Below are 14,885 nucleotides of genomic sequence, written 5' to 3'. Positions count from 1 at the left end.
TTCTTTTTTTCGCGCAAGAAATGCGCCGTGCTGCATTGCTACGATGAAATGTATCTCATCTTTTTGTTAGCATGCATTCCTGGTAGCTATTTTTCGTTTGTAGTATATAAAGAGGTGGACTACAATGTTAATGTTTCCCTATGTGACCCATCCTCCACCTAGCGGGATTTCGGGGAAAGGATTTCTAAGCTTGAGTTCTTGCCTGCCAGAGATGATGGCCGACAGCTCGTCCCGATCCCCGAGCTGCAGGAGAGCCTCGCTGCGTCCTACGCCTTTTCCTGTGGACAGCTCATACCATAGGTCACTGCCGTCTACGTCACCCAGCTCCGAAACGTTGCCACCTAGGAGAGACATAAGGAAGAAAACAAAAAATTGCAAACTAAGATGGAGAAGACATAGACGGATTCAAACAAAAAAAATTACAGTGGCTTAGCCCGGCTATGCCAGGATATATGTAGCGTTAGCTAAGTTTCAGCTGATTATTCTTAGCTTAAATTTCCTGGTTGTCAAGCTTCTCCGCTTTTCTGCGCCGGTTAGCAGCATTTGCGCTCTCCTTCTCCATGGCTATACCACACTGGAAAACGCCAGCCAGCCGGTCTGACAACTGGCTAACCTCCCTGTCCTTTCTTTTTTCTTTTCCTCCTCCTCCTCCTCCTCCCCGCTATATGTATACCCCCACTGATACGTCTGCGTATGCACGCATAATGAGAGCCGCTATCAAGCGGCTCCAGCGCAGCGTCAGACGGCCACTGCGCAACGGAGGCGCACAGCTGGGCGCGCCAATGCGAACGCGCCAATGCGTCTGCAACTGCTATGACGTCACTCCTCTGGAATGCGCAGACCGGCGCGGCGCGCACGGCGGCGGCTCCGGTGGGTCAGCCGTGCGCCGTGTGCCGTCACTGGTCCTCGCGCATGCGCAGCACGGCTCTCCAACTGCCACGCGAAACTGCTCCGCCTCGGCCAGTGTATTTAACGCTACATACAGACACATCCGTTCTTTTATTTATTTTATTTATTGATTGATTTATTTACAACAAGAATGTTGCGGGATACCAGGGGTAAAAAGCTGAACAATCAGCTTGAGGGTGTCCTGGCCACCCTACGCGTATGTTAGCGTAAACGGTAGCTACAAACAACAACTACAACAACAAAATGCACACATAATATTTGCACATGGCTCATTTCCATGCAAGAAGGAGGGTCTCCCTTTGGCCTAAATACGGCACCTGCGACTGCGTAAAGAGTTGGTCCCCAGTCCACCGTGTGCATCAACTGCTGGGAGGGTGGTCTCGGCAGAGTGTCTCGAAGGCTGGCTGACCACAGCAACGCCGTCGTCCGCACCCCGCCTTCCCAGGCGCCTTCCTTGGTCCCTCGCAGAGGCCAGTTGTTGCCACCGTTGGGCAGTTCGCTGTTCACTGTTGCCAGTGGTGCAGCCCCATTGTCGCTCGCGAACACCACCACGCTGCGGGCAAGCATGTCCCGCTGCTGCAGGGCCGCCAACACTTGTCCCACGGACTCGTCCAGAACGTCCAGGGCTCCTGCGCATGCGCCGTGAAATGGACGTCCGAAAGAAGTTTCCGTTTAGCTGCATTAGTAACTCGCTTTTTTTTTTTTTGAAAACTAAAAGAAATGGAAAAGGCCTTCAGCACGTATCTCACGCCAGAAAAGACCACTGCGGGTAACTCCCGTATCTAATAAAAGGTATTGAACCCCGACGGCGGCAAGTTATCTTTTCGTCCACTTTACTTTCTTCACATGTATGTCATAATTACTGTAAATAACATTCCCTCTATACTTTTGTTTGTATTATTGTCTATTAGTTCTCATTAATATTGGGTCTAACAAAGGAATACGAGCCCTTAGAATCTTCCTTCTTTATGTTCGTATTGAACTCACATTCATATTGAACAAGTAGAGCAAAAGACGGGGACACAAGAAGGCACAGGACGACCAGACGAGTACTGTTCTTTCTTGTGTCCCTGCCTTTTGTGCCACTTGTTGAATATGAATTCCGACAAACTCGCCCAGATTTCAGTTCTAGTAAGCAAATGGGACGTACTGGTTGCTCAGTGCATAGGCGTGCTCACAGGGGGCCAGGGGTGCCCCCCCACCCTCAGTCATTCTAAGAGGGGCAGGAAGTCAGCCCCATGTCTTCGCTCATTCGTACCCTTAATCTCATTGTTTAGTGCGCATAGTTATGGCCATGCAGGTTTTTGACGACAATGGCTGCCTAGGACCCCTAAAGTTGCATTCCAAGAACTATACACTTCCTAACGTTACACCCGGACAGTCGCGGACCAAAGGTAGGCTTTTGTGAGGAGCACTTCATCGCTCCATTCACAGTTCAGCATCCATTGCGATGCTTCTCTTTCGGAATCGTCCAGCTGGGATGGGTAGGGGTGTGGTGAAACTTGGCCTTCCCCTAACGGGTAACCCTGCTCACGCCTATGGCTCAGTAGCAACGAACTCACCGGCCAATACGGTGCGATTGTGTTGCTCGATGTAGGCAAACTTGTCCGTGTTCTCCCGGGGCGCCTCGGTGGTGCAGTTGTCACAGGTGGCGTGGATGCCCTGGTGACTCAGGAACAGGAACAGCGGCTGTGGGCCCAGGAGGAACAAAGAAATATAGTACGCGCTATTATTTATCGTATTTCTTTTACAATTTATATATTTCCTCTATGCATTACTTATCACACGTAGATGCTTCACTCTTCTCTTATGGTCTCTGATGGAGAGGATAGTAGTCACAAATAAAAATATATATAAAAAAGTTAAATGCGAGAAAAATACGTAAGCATTAAAGGGACAACAAAGAGAAGAACGATTTTTCTTATATTAGCAAATTACTCTTTCACATTTCCACGGTCACCACACTTGCCGCGAGAAGGCGCTATGAGGAGCGAGAAAACACGCAAAGGGAAAAATGAACGTGGCAACGCCACCTTGTCATTCCCGCACCAAACGCCGTGACATCATAGATTTTTTTACCGCGAATTTTGACCTTGAGAACTTGAACGTGAATTTCTCCGATACTAATAAACCTATGATGGTGAAACGACCTGCATTACAGTTCTAAGAGTACAATTTATCGATCTAAACCGATTCATTGTTTCACTGTAGTATCCCTTTAAGTCGGTCCTCTTTATGTTCAATTACGTGACTTAAATATTCCCTCTCCTCCTTTGACGTAACTCCCGCTTCTGTCACGTGATTTCAGCATTACACCCCAGTGCCGTTATAGCACTGCCGGTTCGTCACGTGATTTCTGGGTACCGGACTCTTGTCTTAATGTCACTTATTATTCCCACTGCAGATCTTCACTTCCGTTTCCAACTTCCGGCTTTAAGTTCACTTCCTGATTCCACTTCCGGTTTCTACCTAAGCTGAATCTCGTCAGCACGTTCTTCCGGTTAGAATCATTGAAATAATGCATTGGTTTGAACTTAGTTAAACTTCATTTAGCATTTACCTCTTTATATGTTTTTATATACATCACCTCAACCTCGCGCAGGTTTCACCGCGATAACTCACGTACAGTGGCGTAGGCAGAAACTTTTATCGGGGAGGCGGGGGGGCGACACGCCTTTGATCCGACGTGGGTTCCGGGCAGGTAAGTGGGATCCAGTGTCATTTTGTGCTGTGTATTCGATGGAAGAAAAAAATATCGGGGGGAGGGGGCACGGGCCCGGTGTGCCCTCCTCCCCCCTGGGTACGCCATTGCGCACGTACAGTGCCTGCCAATATTAGTTGCAACATGCTGCCCGTGGTAAAAGCCAACAAGGCACGGTGGCGACGACGTAGAAATCATGGACATAAGCAATGTTTCGACTACTGGTATTTCCAAAACTAATTTCACGTTCGCCGGTGTTACAGTAAGGGCTTGGGATCCCTTCAACCATTGCCACCGTGATGCAATCACATTGAGCGCCACTGTACAAGTCTTTCCGTATTGGCACTCCTAATGCTAACGCATAAATCGAAATTGACAGGCTGACCTTTCGAAGATCGTGTTCGGCAATGATCTGCGTGGCCCGACGGGTAAACGCGTGCGTGGAGTAGACGCCGTTCAGGTCGGTGACGGGCTGCATTGAATGACCAACGTTGTGCCAGAGGTCAACGCCGCAGTGACCTTGCTGCATCAGGTCACCCACAAGGCCAGGTCATCCGGCAGCATCCGTGACGTGCGAGGAGAGAGCAACGAAAACGATTTGTTCTACGACGAAGTGAAGGCAACTGACAACTATCACATCTTCTGGATGTCAGTTTAAGTTTTAAACAACTTTGACTGTAATGTTACGGCTTATAGGTACTCGGAACCATAGCAGTGGCGGATCCAGGGGGGGGGGGGGGCGATTGGGCGATCGCCCCCCCCAAAGCTATAAGCCAACCCAACCCCCCCCCCACCCCGCTTTTCACCTCACATCCCAATCCGAGACTAGGGAAGCACCCCTCACACAGCCCAGCGCTTTTGTTAAGAGCGAAACAGGCTTTCTAGAAAAGATTTCTTCTGCGTCCTGCATCTTTCAAATAGGCACCGACGAGCACAAGCCTCAACTATTTTGCTAAAGCAACTGCTGCCTTTATGGAAGCGAGCTAAAGTTTCCTCCCCACTCCCAGGGCCATCAGCTCTTCAGCAAAGCGAGGGGTCTTCAAATTCTCCCATCTTTTTCTCAGAGACAGGAGTCTGTTCTGTGTCATTCAAACTGGCATCTTTCGTCCCACCACGGCCGGGCTAGACTGCACGTGCGCGCTTGAGCGCGCACGTGCAGTCTAGCCCGGCCGTGGTCCCACAAAGCGTGCAGAACAAGTTACCTTTTAGTCAACCTTCAGCGGCTGGTCCAAAAAAAAAAAAAGAAGGAAGGCAGGCAGTGGTGCTGTGAATTATATTCGCCGAAGTACCGAGCAAGCCTCCGAGAGCACGTGCGCGGGGTATAATCGAGCGCGACTCCGAAAGCTCCGTTTGACCGTCCTTAGGCTGCGGAGATAGAAAGGGCATTTTCTGGCAACACGACCGGCCAGAAAAAAAGGCAATGGGGAGGAGGGGGCGGGGTAACAAAGGGAGGCTTACTCCGAAACTACGTTCAAGGAATACTAGAGCTTGCCGTTGTGGGAATACTCATTTATCGAGCAGGTGGCCTGCCCTTCCCTCTTTCACCCTCCTCTTACCAACAACACTGATACGTGTTCCCCAATGTTTAGCGGAAATATGCGAAATTTTAGATAATGAAATGGCACTGAGCAATGCAACTGAGAACAAAAATAATGAGCATTTGGCTACTAACGTGAAGTTTTAAAGTTGGGCAACGCCCCCCCCCCCCCCCCCCCCCAACAACCAACCGCCCCCCCCAAAGCAAGCGCCTGGATCCGCCCCTGAACCATAGTGGTTATTGTCTGTGTTTAAACGAACGAAGAAAATGGCTAAAACATGGTCATTCCACTCACAAACGTCCCAGCCATTTTGGTGACCATCTCAAATGTATCCGAAAAAAAAATCGTGCTGATTTATTGCATTGAAAGCCGTGAATGGCCAGAATATCTTGGAGAAAAAGCTCTTGGTCACGTGGGAGCCTTCCACGTTTCGCAGAATGTCGTCTGAGTGTTGTAAGAAAATTTATTCTTAAAGTATCGAGTCTCGTTTCAATGCCAAATTTCTTTCCCATATTAAGCAAAGGCGTTTGTGTGAGGTGTTCAAAGCTAATGAATATTACTGAAAATTTTCCGCTATATACGCCCCCAGAAATTTGGCCGAAATGTTCTATTTTTTTCATTTTTTACATTCTAATATTGCGCTCGCTATGTATGAATATCTGAGTAATAAATACTTCCTCTGCGGAAGGCATATTTTGCGTTAAAATATTTTCAGGCCACTGAACTTGCTAAATTTTTCGAAAAAGAAGCACAAATTTGGGGAAATCATCATTTTCGTCTTTATTGGGATGCACTTTATACCACGTGGTGCTCCAATTAAAAATCAGCTCTATACCTCTATTGAAAGTAACTAAATAGTTCCTCTTTTATGGCAAGTTTTATCACTACATATTTTTAAAGAAACAATATTATTATGTAAATTCCTCATTGATGGCAATGGCCAACTTCAATAAGGAAGCTGCCGTATACCTGAACAAATGTGAATATAGCCGTCAACGGAGAACTTGAAAACTTAGTTTTTTCCTTAAAACAAAAAAAAATGAATGATAGAACTTGCCAAAGAATAGAAACTATTTATTTGCTTTCGATCTATACAGGTATAAAGCTGATTTTAAGTTTGAGCACCCCGTGGTGTAAATTGCATCTCAATATGGACCAATATGATGATTTTCTGAAATTCGCGATTTTTTCGTGTAAAATTGAGAAACTTCAGTGGTCTCACAATATTTTAACGCGAAATATACCTTCCGCAAAGTAAGTTTTATTACTCAGTTATTCATACATAGTGCTGTATTGCAAGAGCAAAAATGCAAAACAGAACATTTCGGAGAAATTTCTGGAAGCGTATATGGCAGAAAAATATGCGTAATATATTTAGCTTTGAACACCTCAATGTACCGCCTTTGCTTAATATGCAAACCAAATTTGGTATCTAACCGAGAAATGTCCTCAGAATAAATTGTCTGACAAACAACACTCAGACGAGATTCTGCGAAATACGGAAGGCTCCCATTAACAAAAAGTTTTTTTCCTCTCCAAAATACCCAGGCAGTTCGCTGTTTTCCATGAAATATTTTTTTTTTTCGAATACATTTGAGATGGTCACCAAAATGGCTGGGACGTTTGGCGTGGAATGACCCAACAGCGAGCTATCGAATGACCAATAACGAACAGCCAAAACACTTACCTCTTAAAAGCGACCAACCCTTATAAAATTCGCATTAATCGTCATTAAATTTTTTATTGGCAAAAGCTGATACAACGTACGGACGGTAATTTAAAACTGGTTACCCTATTTATAAACGTCCTAAATACCTATTGCCAACATTCTGTTGACTAGTGGACAACGATAATGAATTGAAATTCGCTTCATAACTTTCAACAGATGCTGAATGAATCTTAAATTGTCAGAACAGGGCTTCGCCAATCGGCTGTGACCAAATAGTACATTTCGGGCACCCACCCATTCGACGCTGTGGTTGAAGTAGAAGCCTCCGAAGTTGTAGTAGCCGAAGAACGTGTCGAAGCCGCGCCAAGTGGGCGTGTGCTCGACGCTCGAGTACCCCAGGTGCCACTGCGTGTTTTAGATATATTTGTAACTTGCGTGTGGGTCATTTGTTGCAGCATCATGCCTAATTGTCAATGGGGACAGGGAAGGTGACATCATTGTGTCGTCGAAAAGCAGCTAGAGGAAATCACTTATATAAGCGATTGATTGACTGTTGGTCTTTCTGGTTGACTGACTTACTGATTGATTGATTTATTGATCGGTCAATCGGTCAGAAAGCATATCAACCACACAGAAATCTATCGCCTCACTAATTTACTCAAGCTGCTTTCCGATGATGCAATGTCACCTCTGCTGTACCTACACAAAACGATAGATAGATAGATAGATAGATAGATAGATAGATAGATAGATAGATAGATAGATAGATAGATAGATAGATAGATAGATAGATAGATAGATAGATAGATAGATAGATAGATAGATAGATAGATAGATAGATAGATAGATAGATAGATAGATAGATAGATAGATAGATAGATAGATAGATAGATAGATAGATAGATAGATAGATAGATAGATAGATAGATACTCTTTTTTATGCATACTTAACCCGTAATTCCATGACTAAAAGTTATCTGTTTGCAAGCTTACATTTGACGCACACACGTTGCGGTTAAAGAAGCCTAATGACATTGCATATCACACTAGCGTACCTTGCCGATCATGTGCGTGCTGTATCCGAGTCGTTTCAACCATTGCGGCAGTAGCTCGAAGCGCAGCGACAGCGACTGCTCCGAGGCAGGGGGGTACGCCACGTAGCCAACGTCTGCATCGAATCAGGCAATCAGTATGCGTGTTGGAGGAAAACAAATTAGACAACTTATCACACGAACGAGGCGTGCATCGACGTAAAGTCGTCACTGCATCCTTTTTCGCTCGCTCCTAAAAGCTCCCATCAAATTTCTGCGCTGGATCGAACATTGAAGAGTCATCAACTTTTTATCCACAACCGCCATATTCGTACTAATAATTATTTCCTGCTCTATCTCTTTACACCCACTTCCATTTCCTACACTAAATATCGAGCCAGGCTTGCGAAAATAGCACCATCTTCTTTCTTCCTTAGATTAGATTAGATTATTGTCAGCGTAGGACACTACAGAACACCGTAATGCAGTACATAGAAGACGTACTCGTGCGAGCCGGATATACAGAGGTGAGCAGCGCCGTCCGCGAGGGTGTGCAGGTGGACGCCGAGTAGTGGCGCTGCAGTATGACACCAGTGGCCGCCAGGGCGTCGATGTTGGGCGTCGGAATCTGTCGAGACCCGTGGAAACTGACGTCGTTCCAGCCCTGCACGTCGGAGGGCTTCGAGTCAGTAACATCGGATCATATTAAGGCGCAAGCCTTATACGTCTCATCCAATCAAGAAATTTCGAGATTTGGCGAGACATCGCGAGACAGCGGCGTCTCGCGATGTCTCGCGACTAGTTACCGAAACCAACCGCACTAGTTACCAAACTATAGTTACCAAAATATTCCTTCCGAGTTCTCATGGTTAGTTCACAATACTTTTCTCTTCGTCGTGCATTACTTGAGACGAAACTGGCAAGAAGATTCCGCCACCACGAATGTTGGACATCGCGATTTAATGAGGGCACGTACTCACAATGTCATCAGCCAGAATGAAGATGATGTGCGGAGGCGTTGAAGAATCGGTAGATGTTGATAGACCACATGTCCCGAGGCACACCCAGACAACTGCGCAGCTTCATAAAACAAAATTGAAAAAAAAAAAAATGTGTAAATATTTTGGCCGCTTTCCAAGGGCATTCCCGGTGGTCTGGCTAAGCCGCGTTGCTACGCAAGAATGCAACTGAGTGCAAGGCATTGAATTTCGCAAGTAATAATGCTAGAGGACGAGCAGCGATGAAATTTCAGCATCGCTAAGAAGGCAACGTTCACGAAGTACGTAAAATAAATGCAAATAGGTGTTTGTAAAAGGAATTCGTAATATTCATCTCATGTTAGGTATATGTTAACTTAAATTGATTATAAACTGATTATAAATCAATACTAGTGATAAATAAAAAGTAGTGTTGAAGTAGCCACGTGACGCAGTGCGGGGCTAGATTTTTAAAGAGGACCTGACCTGACGGCGAGCACAAACAAATACATAAGTTTAGATGAGTAAGTCTCGGCACATAGCCTCCTATAACCAGGTAGAAAGGTATCGAAGGACCCAGCTATAACTTTTCTGCGTGTCGCGAAGTAGTAGTTAAGTTGTCTAGTTCAGCTGTACCGTTGGGCAGTCCGAAAGAAATCGGGCTCTTAGAATGGCCGTTGTTCCCAATCAGTGCGACTATAGACTTTGAAGACCCTGCCGCTTGTGTAACCAGCAACACATATCGAAACAAGACCGAAGTTCAGGAGGAGATGAAGGCCCCGAAGAGATGAAAAATTTTTGAACAGGGTTGTCGCTAGGGTAAACGTTCCGACAAATGGTCTTGTCTTCTTCAACGCAGCAAACCTGGTTGGGAGTTGTTGCCTCCATGGCAACAACTCCATGGTGGTTCCATGGCGACAACCCGTGTTCACGAATTTGTCATTTCAACACTGAGCACCTCTTTAGCAAAGCTAACGCGTTTAATTCGTCCGCTCTGCCGCAGGCTATTGAATATTGGAATTGTCGTCCAGACACAGAAAGCTAATGTTGTTAATCCCGTGATTTTTAGACATTAATTAACAGCACTTTTAATTATTGATTTGGAATTGCTTATGCGAACATGTCATTTGAACGTGTTTCAAATTTATCTACCTGTACATTTAAAATTTTCTCTCAGCCCGAATCGTACAAACTACATACGACCTTTACCGCTAACAATCGTATTAGACCCATTACCATACTATGAACATATGTATAACGAGGTTCTTGCTCATTTTCATTGTGTAACCTTTTGTAACCTCCCTTCACGCAATATTCCACCTCAGAGCCTGTGAAGACCTTGAAAAATCACATTTTCACCTCAAGGGCGAAGCAATGTAACCTTCGCAATGTAATTGCTTATTTTTACGTTTCACTTTTGTTGCGTTTCATTGAGTAGAGATGTTTTTTGCTTTAGTCTTGTTCACGTATAAAATAGCATGTTTTTTTTTTCGTTGTTTGTATTTTTCATGTTGTAACCCGCTCCCCTCTGTAAAGCTTCGGCGATTGAGGGTAACAAAATAAATAAATAAATAAATAAATGCGATAGCTACAATTTGTTATGTTACAAGAAGTAAGGCCGCTCCAGGGAGAGAGGCGGTTTTTCCACAGTCTCTTCGCGTTGAGAGCACAGCACGTAGAAGGGCTTACTAGCCGTCTGCTAATGCTTGCCAAGATAGCGCGAGCGCCAATGATCGCGACCGCGCCCTTATAATGAGTTCACAGTTGCTGCTCGAGCGACACTCCCTCCCCCCGCGTTTCTTCATGCTCCTTCAAGGTGGGCGGGGCTTGTCCCCTCTGCTTGAGCAGAAATCGACGGCCCGCCCCGCACGCGGTTTGATGTTATCGCATGCGCGCTCCGTACGACGGAGATGGGTCGGCTCGTTTCGCCTCTGCCTCAGCAGCGTTCGATGGCCCCGCTCGCGCGCTTTTACCCACGGTTAGAACATACGATGCGCGTGGTGATGTTATCGATTTGGACTTTACACGATACATGACGGCGACGGGAAAAACCCGTCGAGAGTGTCCATATAATTGTTATCGCAATAATAAATAAATAAATAAATAAATAAATAAATAAATAAATAAATAAATAAATAAATAAATAAATAAATAAATAAATAAATAAATAAATATGCAGATTTACCTGAGAAAGGCGTTGTCAGACATCGCATGCGCAGCGTACTGGCGCTTCCAAGCGATGCGCGGTATATATACGCCTTAGCTGTAGCCTTCTCGTTACTGCAGAACTGCTGGAATGCTCTAACAAGCATGGATCACCGCATTGTACTGTGTTAGTCACTAGCCCGCACAGGATCCCTAGCTGACACTAATAGGACGCCGGATTTTCGTTGAGGGAGGGTTCAGATTGTGCGCTCCGCAATTTGTAGTCTCTACGCTCCGGTAAGTCAGCCTTCTTTATTTTCTGTGCCGTGCCCATCCATTCCCGACCGCGTAGGGCGAATTCCGACGAAAAATACGAATAAAGAAAGGATAGAAACAGTGGCGTAGCCAGATACTTCTTTCGAGGTTCAGGGGGCTCGACCATTCTTATGTATGTTCGAGCGTGCGTTTGTAGGTGTGCGTATATATATACACATGCAAAATTTAAAAAAATATCGGGGAAGTGGGGGGTGTTGAACCCCATCCCTGGCTACGCCAGTGGATAGAAAGGTGATAAATGTTAATCCGGAACCCACTCTCTTAGGAGAGCGATTCTTTGGACAGGTTGGTTGTTCATGTTCATATTCATACTCTGTCTTTCGATCGCTTTCCCCTTTCCACTTCCTCTCCTCCTTTCCCGGCCCTTTACAAGAGTAAAGCGAAATATGTACAATTCCAAAAATTTAACAATTTCTCAAAGTGTCTATGTTGTTTATAAGACGCCATCCAAACCATGAATCTCTGTAAGTATACCCTCGCACCCCCCCCCCCCCCTATATATCATACAACCGAAGCCGAAGGTGGCTCACCCCTCATGTACATCACAGTGCTTTAGCCAGCAACGTCAGTGACCGGTTATTGACTCTATGCGTAGAGGGGACACACGGAGGCCCACAGCAACGTGGGTGCATGATGTGATCCAGCTGTGCAACTCGATCGACCCACTGAAATACGATATGACCACTCACTTCCGTTTCCCGACACAGGCGGCGCCACGACGTGAGTCACTGGCGGACGCTTTGGAGGTGGAGTCGTAAACTGTAAGGCAAAAGACGAAAAAAAAAAGGTTTCACGGCCAGTCGCAGCTGAGCTATGTGTCCTCTGGCTGGGGTCGAAGGCTTCGCACTCTGCGGCACCCCTGTAGAAAATTTTATCGGTGTTACTTCCGAGTGGTGTCCCAACGTCCGTGCGTCTATTCCTCATGGGAAAAAAAAAACGTTAATGCGTCAAGTTTCTTGTAACAAGATCACACATTACACAGACACCGTACTCTTAACTTAACCGTACATTTCTAACTTCTGCATTATTAAGGCGAATGCATTAGATGCCTCATCAAACGCGAAAATTGACCGTCGGCCTCAACACGAGTGAAGCAAAAAACCATCATCACGTTATGACGTCACAGATCGACAAAATTTTGGGACATTAGCATGACCTCACTATGACGTCACCTAACGTGACGTTACATGATGAAGTCATCACATGACATCGTTGCGTGGTCAGAGGTGGGCCGATCACTGAGGCCGTGATCTAGGTGAGGTGCACAAGGCCTGCAATGCCTCCGATCCTGGAGGCAGTGCAAAGCCACGTTAGGCGCACAAAGCTTTCGGAGGGGCGGGGGCGGGAGCGGGGAGAGGATCAGTACATCCATTGAGAAGCAAAAGAAGATGGCTTTCACCTTCGATTGAGTAGTCTTAAGCGAATGCATAGGGGACCCTGTGAGTTTTTTAGTGGGTAGTACTTTAGGAGCCCGGTTTGTCGTTTGTAGATCTCATGTGGTGTGATCACGCTCACAATAAAGTGCTCAATACAGACCTAAAACAAGGCTAGTAATGCTTGCTACCAGGTTAAAATAAACGAACAAGGTCTACAAAAAATATAATTGACAAAGATAAGCAAGGAGTAATTGTAATAATTAAGTTAAAATCGCTAAAAAACGCTTCGGAAACAGGGGGCTGATAACCGCGACACGGAAGAGAGGGCGCCACCGCCTAGCGCAGCGCACGATTTCTCCTCGCACAGGCTCTCTACGGCGCTACATCTGAAGGGGGAAACAGCCTGTCGGAACTCGCTGCAGACGACGCGTATCTCAACTGCCGTAACTGAAGTCCCTAGATTTAGAGGGACTTAAGCCGTAACAAGCAATAAGTCGATAAAGCGCACCAAAAAGTAGGGCACATGTCGCACACCGAGTTTGCGAATCTCCCTAACAATTTTGTACTCGTGCCAGGGAAACCCTACATGCCTACCTCATACATTGGCGTCATTGACGCTTTGGTAAACGGAGCAGTGGGAACCCTACGAACGGGAATGGATGGGTTCCCGTGCTACGCACTTCCTCAGGTTTCACAGTTGTGGAGCTGCATTTCGTTTTTTTTTTTTTTTGGTCTTCCCCAAGTTCCCTTGGCATGGATTCAGGCGTATTCTTCCTCAACTGCGTGAGCTTGCTTCATTTGTATCCTAATAACGAGTTGCCATGCGTAGTGCAAACTGCCATATAGAAGTAATCTATAGAAACAACCTGCATCACCTAGCTCCAGGCCTAGAAACAACCGAGAAGCAACCAGATTAGCCTTCAGAATTGTCCAGTTTCGCCGTTTTAAGCCTTGCGCGGTTTAGTGCAAGCTTAGACTTGACTTCCTTTTTTTTAATTCCATGTCTCAGATCCCCATATTCAATAACCATATATTATCGTAAGAAAATTCTATATAAGTTTCATACGATCATAACGTTTTACATAACCGCGTATCCTCAGATGATCATATGTGTCACTTCTTATCATCGCATGGCCCTCCATGCCGTCGTAACATGTTATTGGAGATCCGGAGAAATTTTTTTTCTCGTTATGATAGGTGTACATCTTCTCCGGCACAAGATAGACGCCGCCCCGTTTTGAAGAGGGACACAATTGTTTTCTCACCGCGTAGACTCATTGTCGCTTAGTTTTTAGATTTTGATTTATTTATATATAAGATAATTAAACGATATAAAGTAAACAAACATCGTTCTCTGAGTCACGAAGTATTTCACGAGACTCATCGTTAAGGTCTTGTTTTTACACACTCTTGCCAGTGCAATAGTGCGTTATTTTGAAAACCGGTTAATATACTGTCACGCCCGCTTCTTGTTTTATTTTGATGTATTCGGGTTTGACCCGCAAGGGCGGTTAGCAACGCTCGACGCTGACCGTGCGGCAGTGTTCTAGGAGATTTACCAATGTAGTAGATCATTTTGTTAAGATTGAGCACATGACGCGAATAGTCAAGATTATTCTAGAGCTTGCGCGGCCCCCAGTGATAAGGCTGGAAAGTTCCATGTACGGTGTATAAAAGACGGCGCTTCCCAGCGATCATCAGTCTTTCGACGGCCGACGCTCTGCTCGCCGCTATCAGTGTACAGTGTGTATTGCTGTAGTTTGACTTTCAGTTTCCCGGCCACAAGTTCGGCCAGGTTTCATCTCGAACCAGGGGCGTAGCCAAGGGGGGGGGGGGGTTGAAACCCCCCCCCCCGAAATTTTTCAGTTTTGCTTGCGTATATATACACGCACAGATACAAACGCACGCACGAACATACATAAAGTATGGTTGAACCCCCCCCCCCCCCCCCCCCCGAAAAAAATTTCTGGCTACCTCGGACACGCTGACTGCTGCCTTCGCGTCGACGTCACGACCCTGTGACAATACTGAGAAACCGCGTGTAGGTCGAAGCGAACAAAATTTTTAGGACCGTATCCGTCAACGTAAAGCGTGCAACCATTATAGTGTTTTCTTCCCTTCGTGTTTTTTACAGTGTGCTATAATGTCAGTTTTTCTACGTGGAAAACATTATTTTTTTTTTGTATCGCTTCCCTGGGAAAAT

General features: G+C 45.8%; 1 protein-coding gene across 1 annotated transcript; it reads right to left on the bottom strand.

Moving 5' to 3' along the window:
- Nucleotides 1-138: 138 nt before the first annotated feature.
- Nucleotides 139-13,294, bottom strand: LOC125760152 (arylsulfatase B-like). The gene is made up of 10 exons (XM_049419886.1): nucleotides 13,277-13,294; nucleotides 11,996-12,065; nucleotides 8,829-8,920; nucleotides 8,353-8,512; nucleotides 7,873-7,985; nucleotides 7,112-7,222; nucleotides 3,996-4,133; nucleotides 2,472-2,598; nucleotides 1,227-1,574; nucleotides 139-341 (listed from the first exon to the last, which is right to left on the bottom strand). The coding sequence occupies exons 1-10, from the start codon at nucleotides 13,292-13,294 to the stop codon at nucleotides 139-141; spliced, it is 1,380 nt and encodes a 459-aa protein (XP_049275843.1).
- Nucleotides 13,295-14,885: the final 1,591 nt, after the last annotated feature.

Source organism: Rhipicephalus sanguineus, chromosome 10 (genome assembly GCF_013339695.2).
Source record: "Rhipicephalus sanguineus isolate Rsan-2018 chromosome 10, BIME_Rsan_1.4, whole genome shotgun sequence".
Lineage (NCBI taxonomy): Eukaryota > Metazoa > Arthropoda > Arachnida > Ixodida > Ixodidae > Rhipicephalus > Rhipicephalus sanguineus.
The sequence above is the reverse complement of the archived record's forward strand: the minus strand, read 5'-3'. Positions and strand labels throughout refer to the sequence as shown.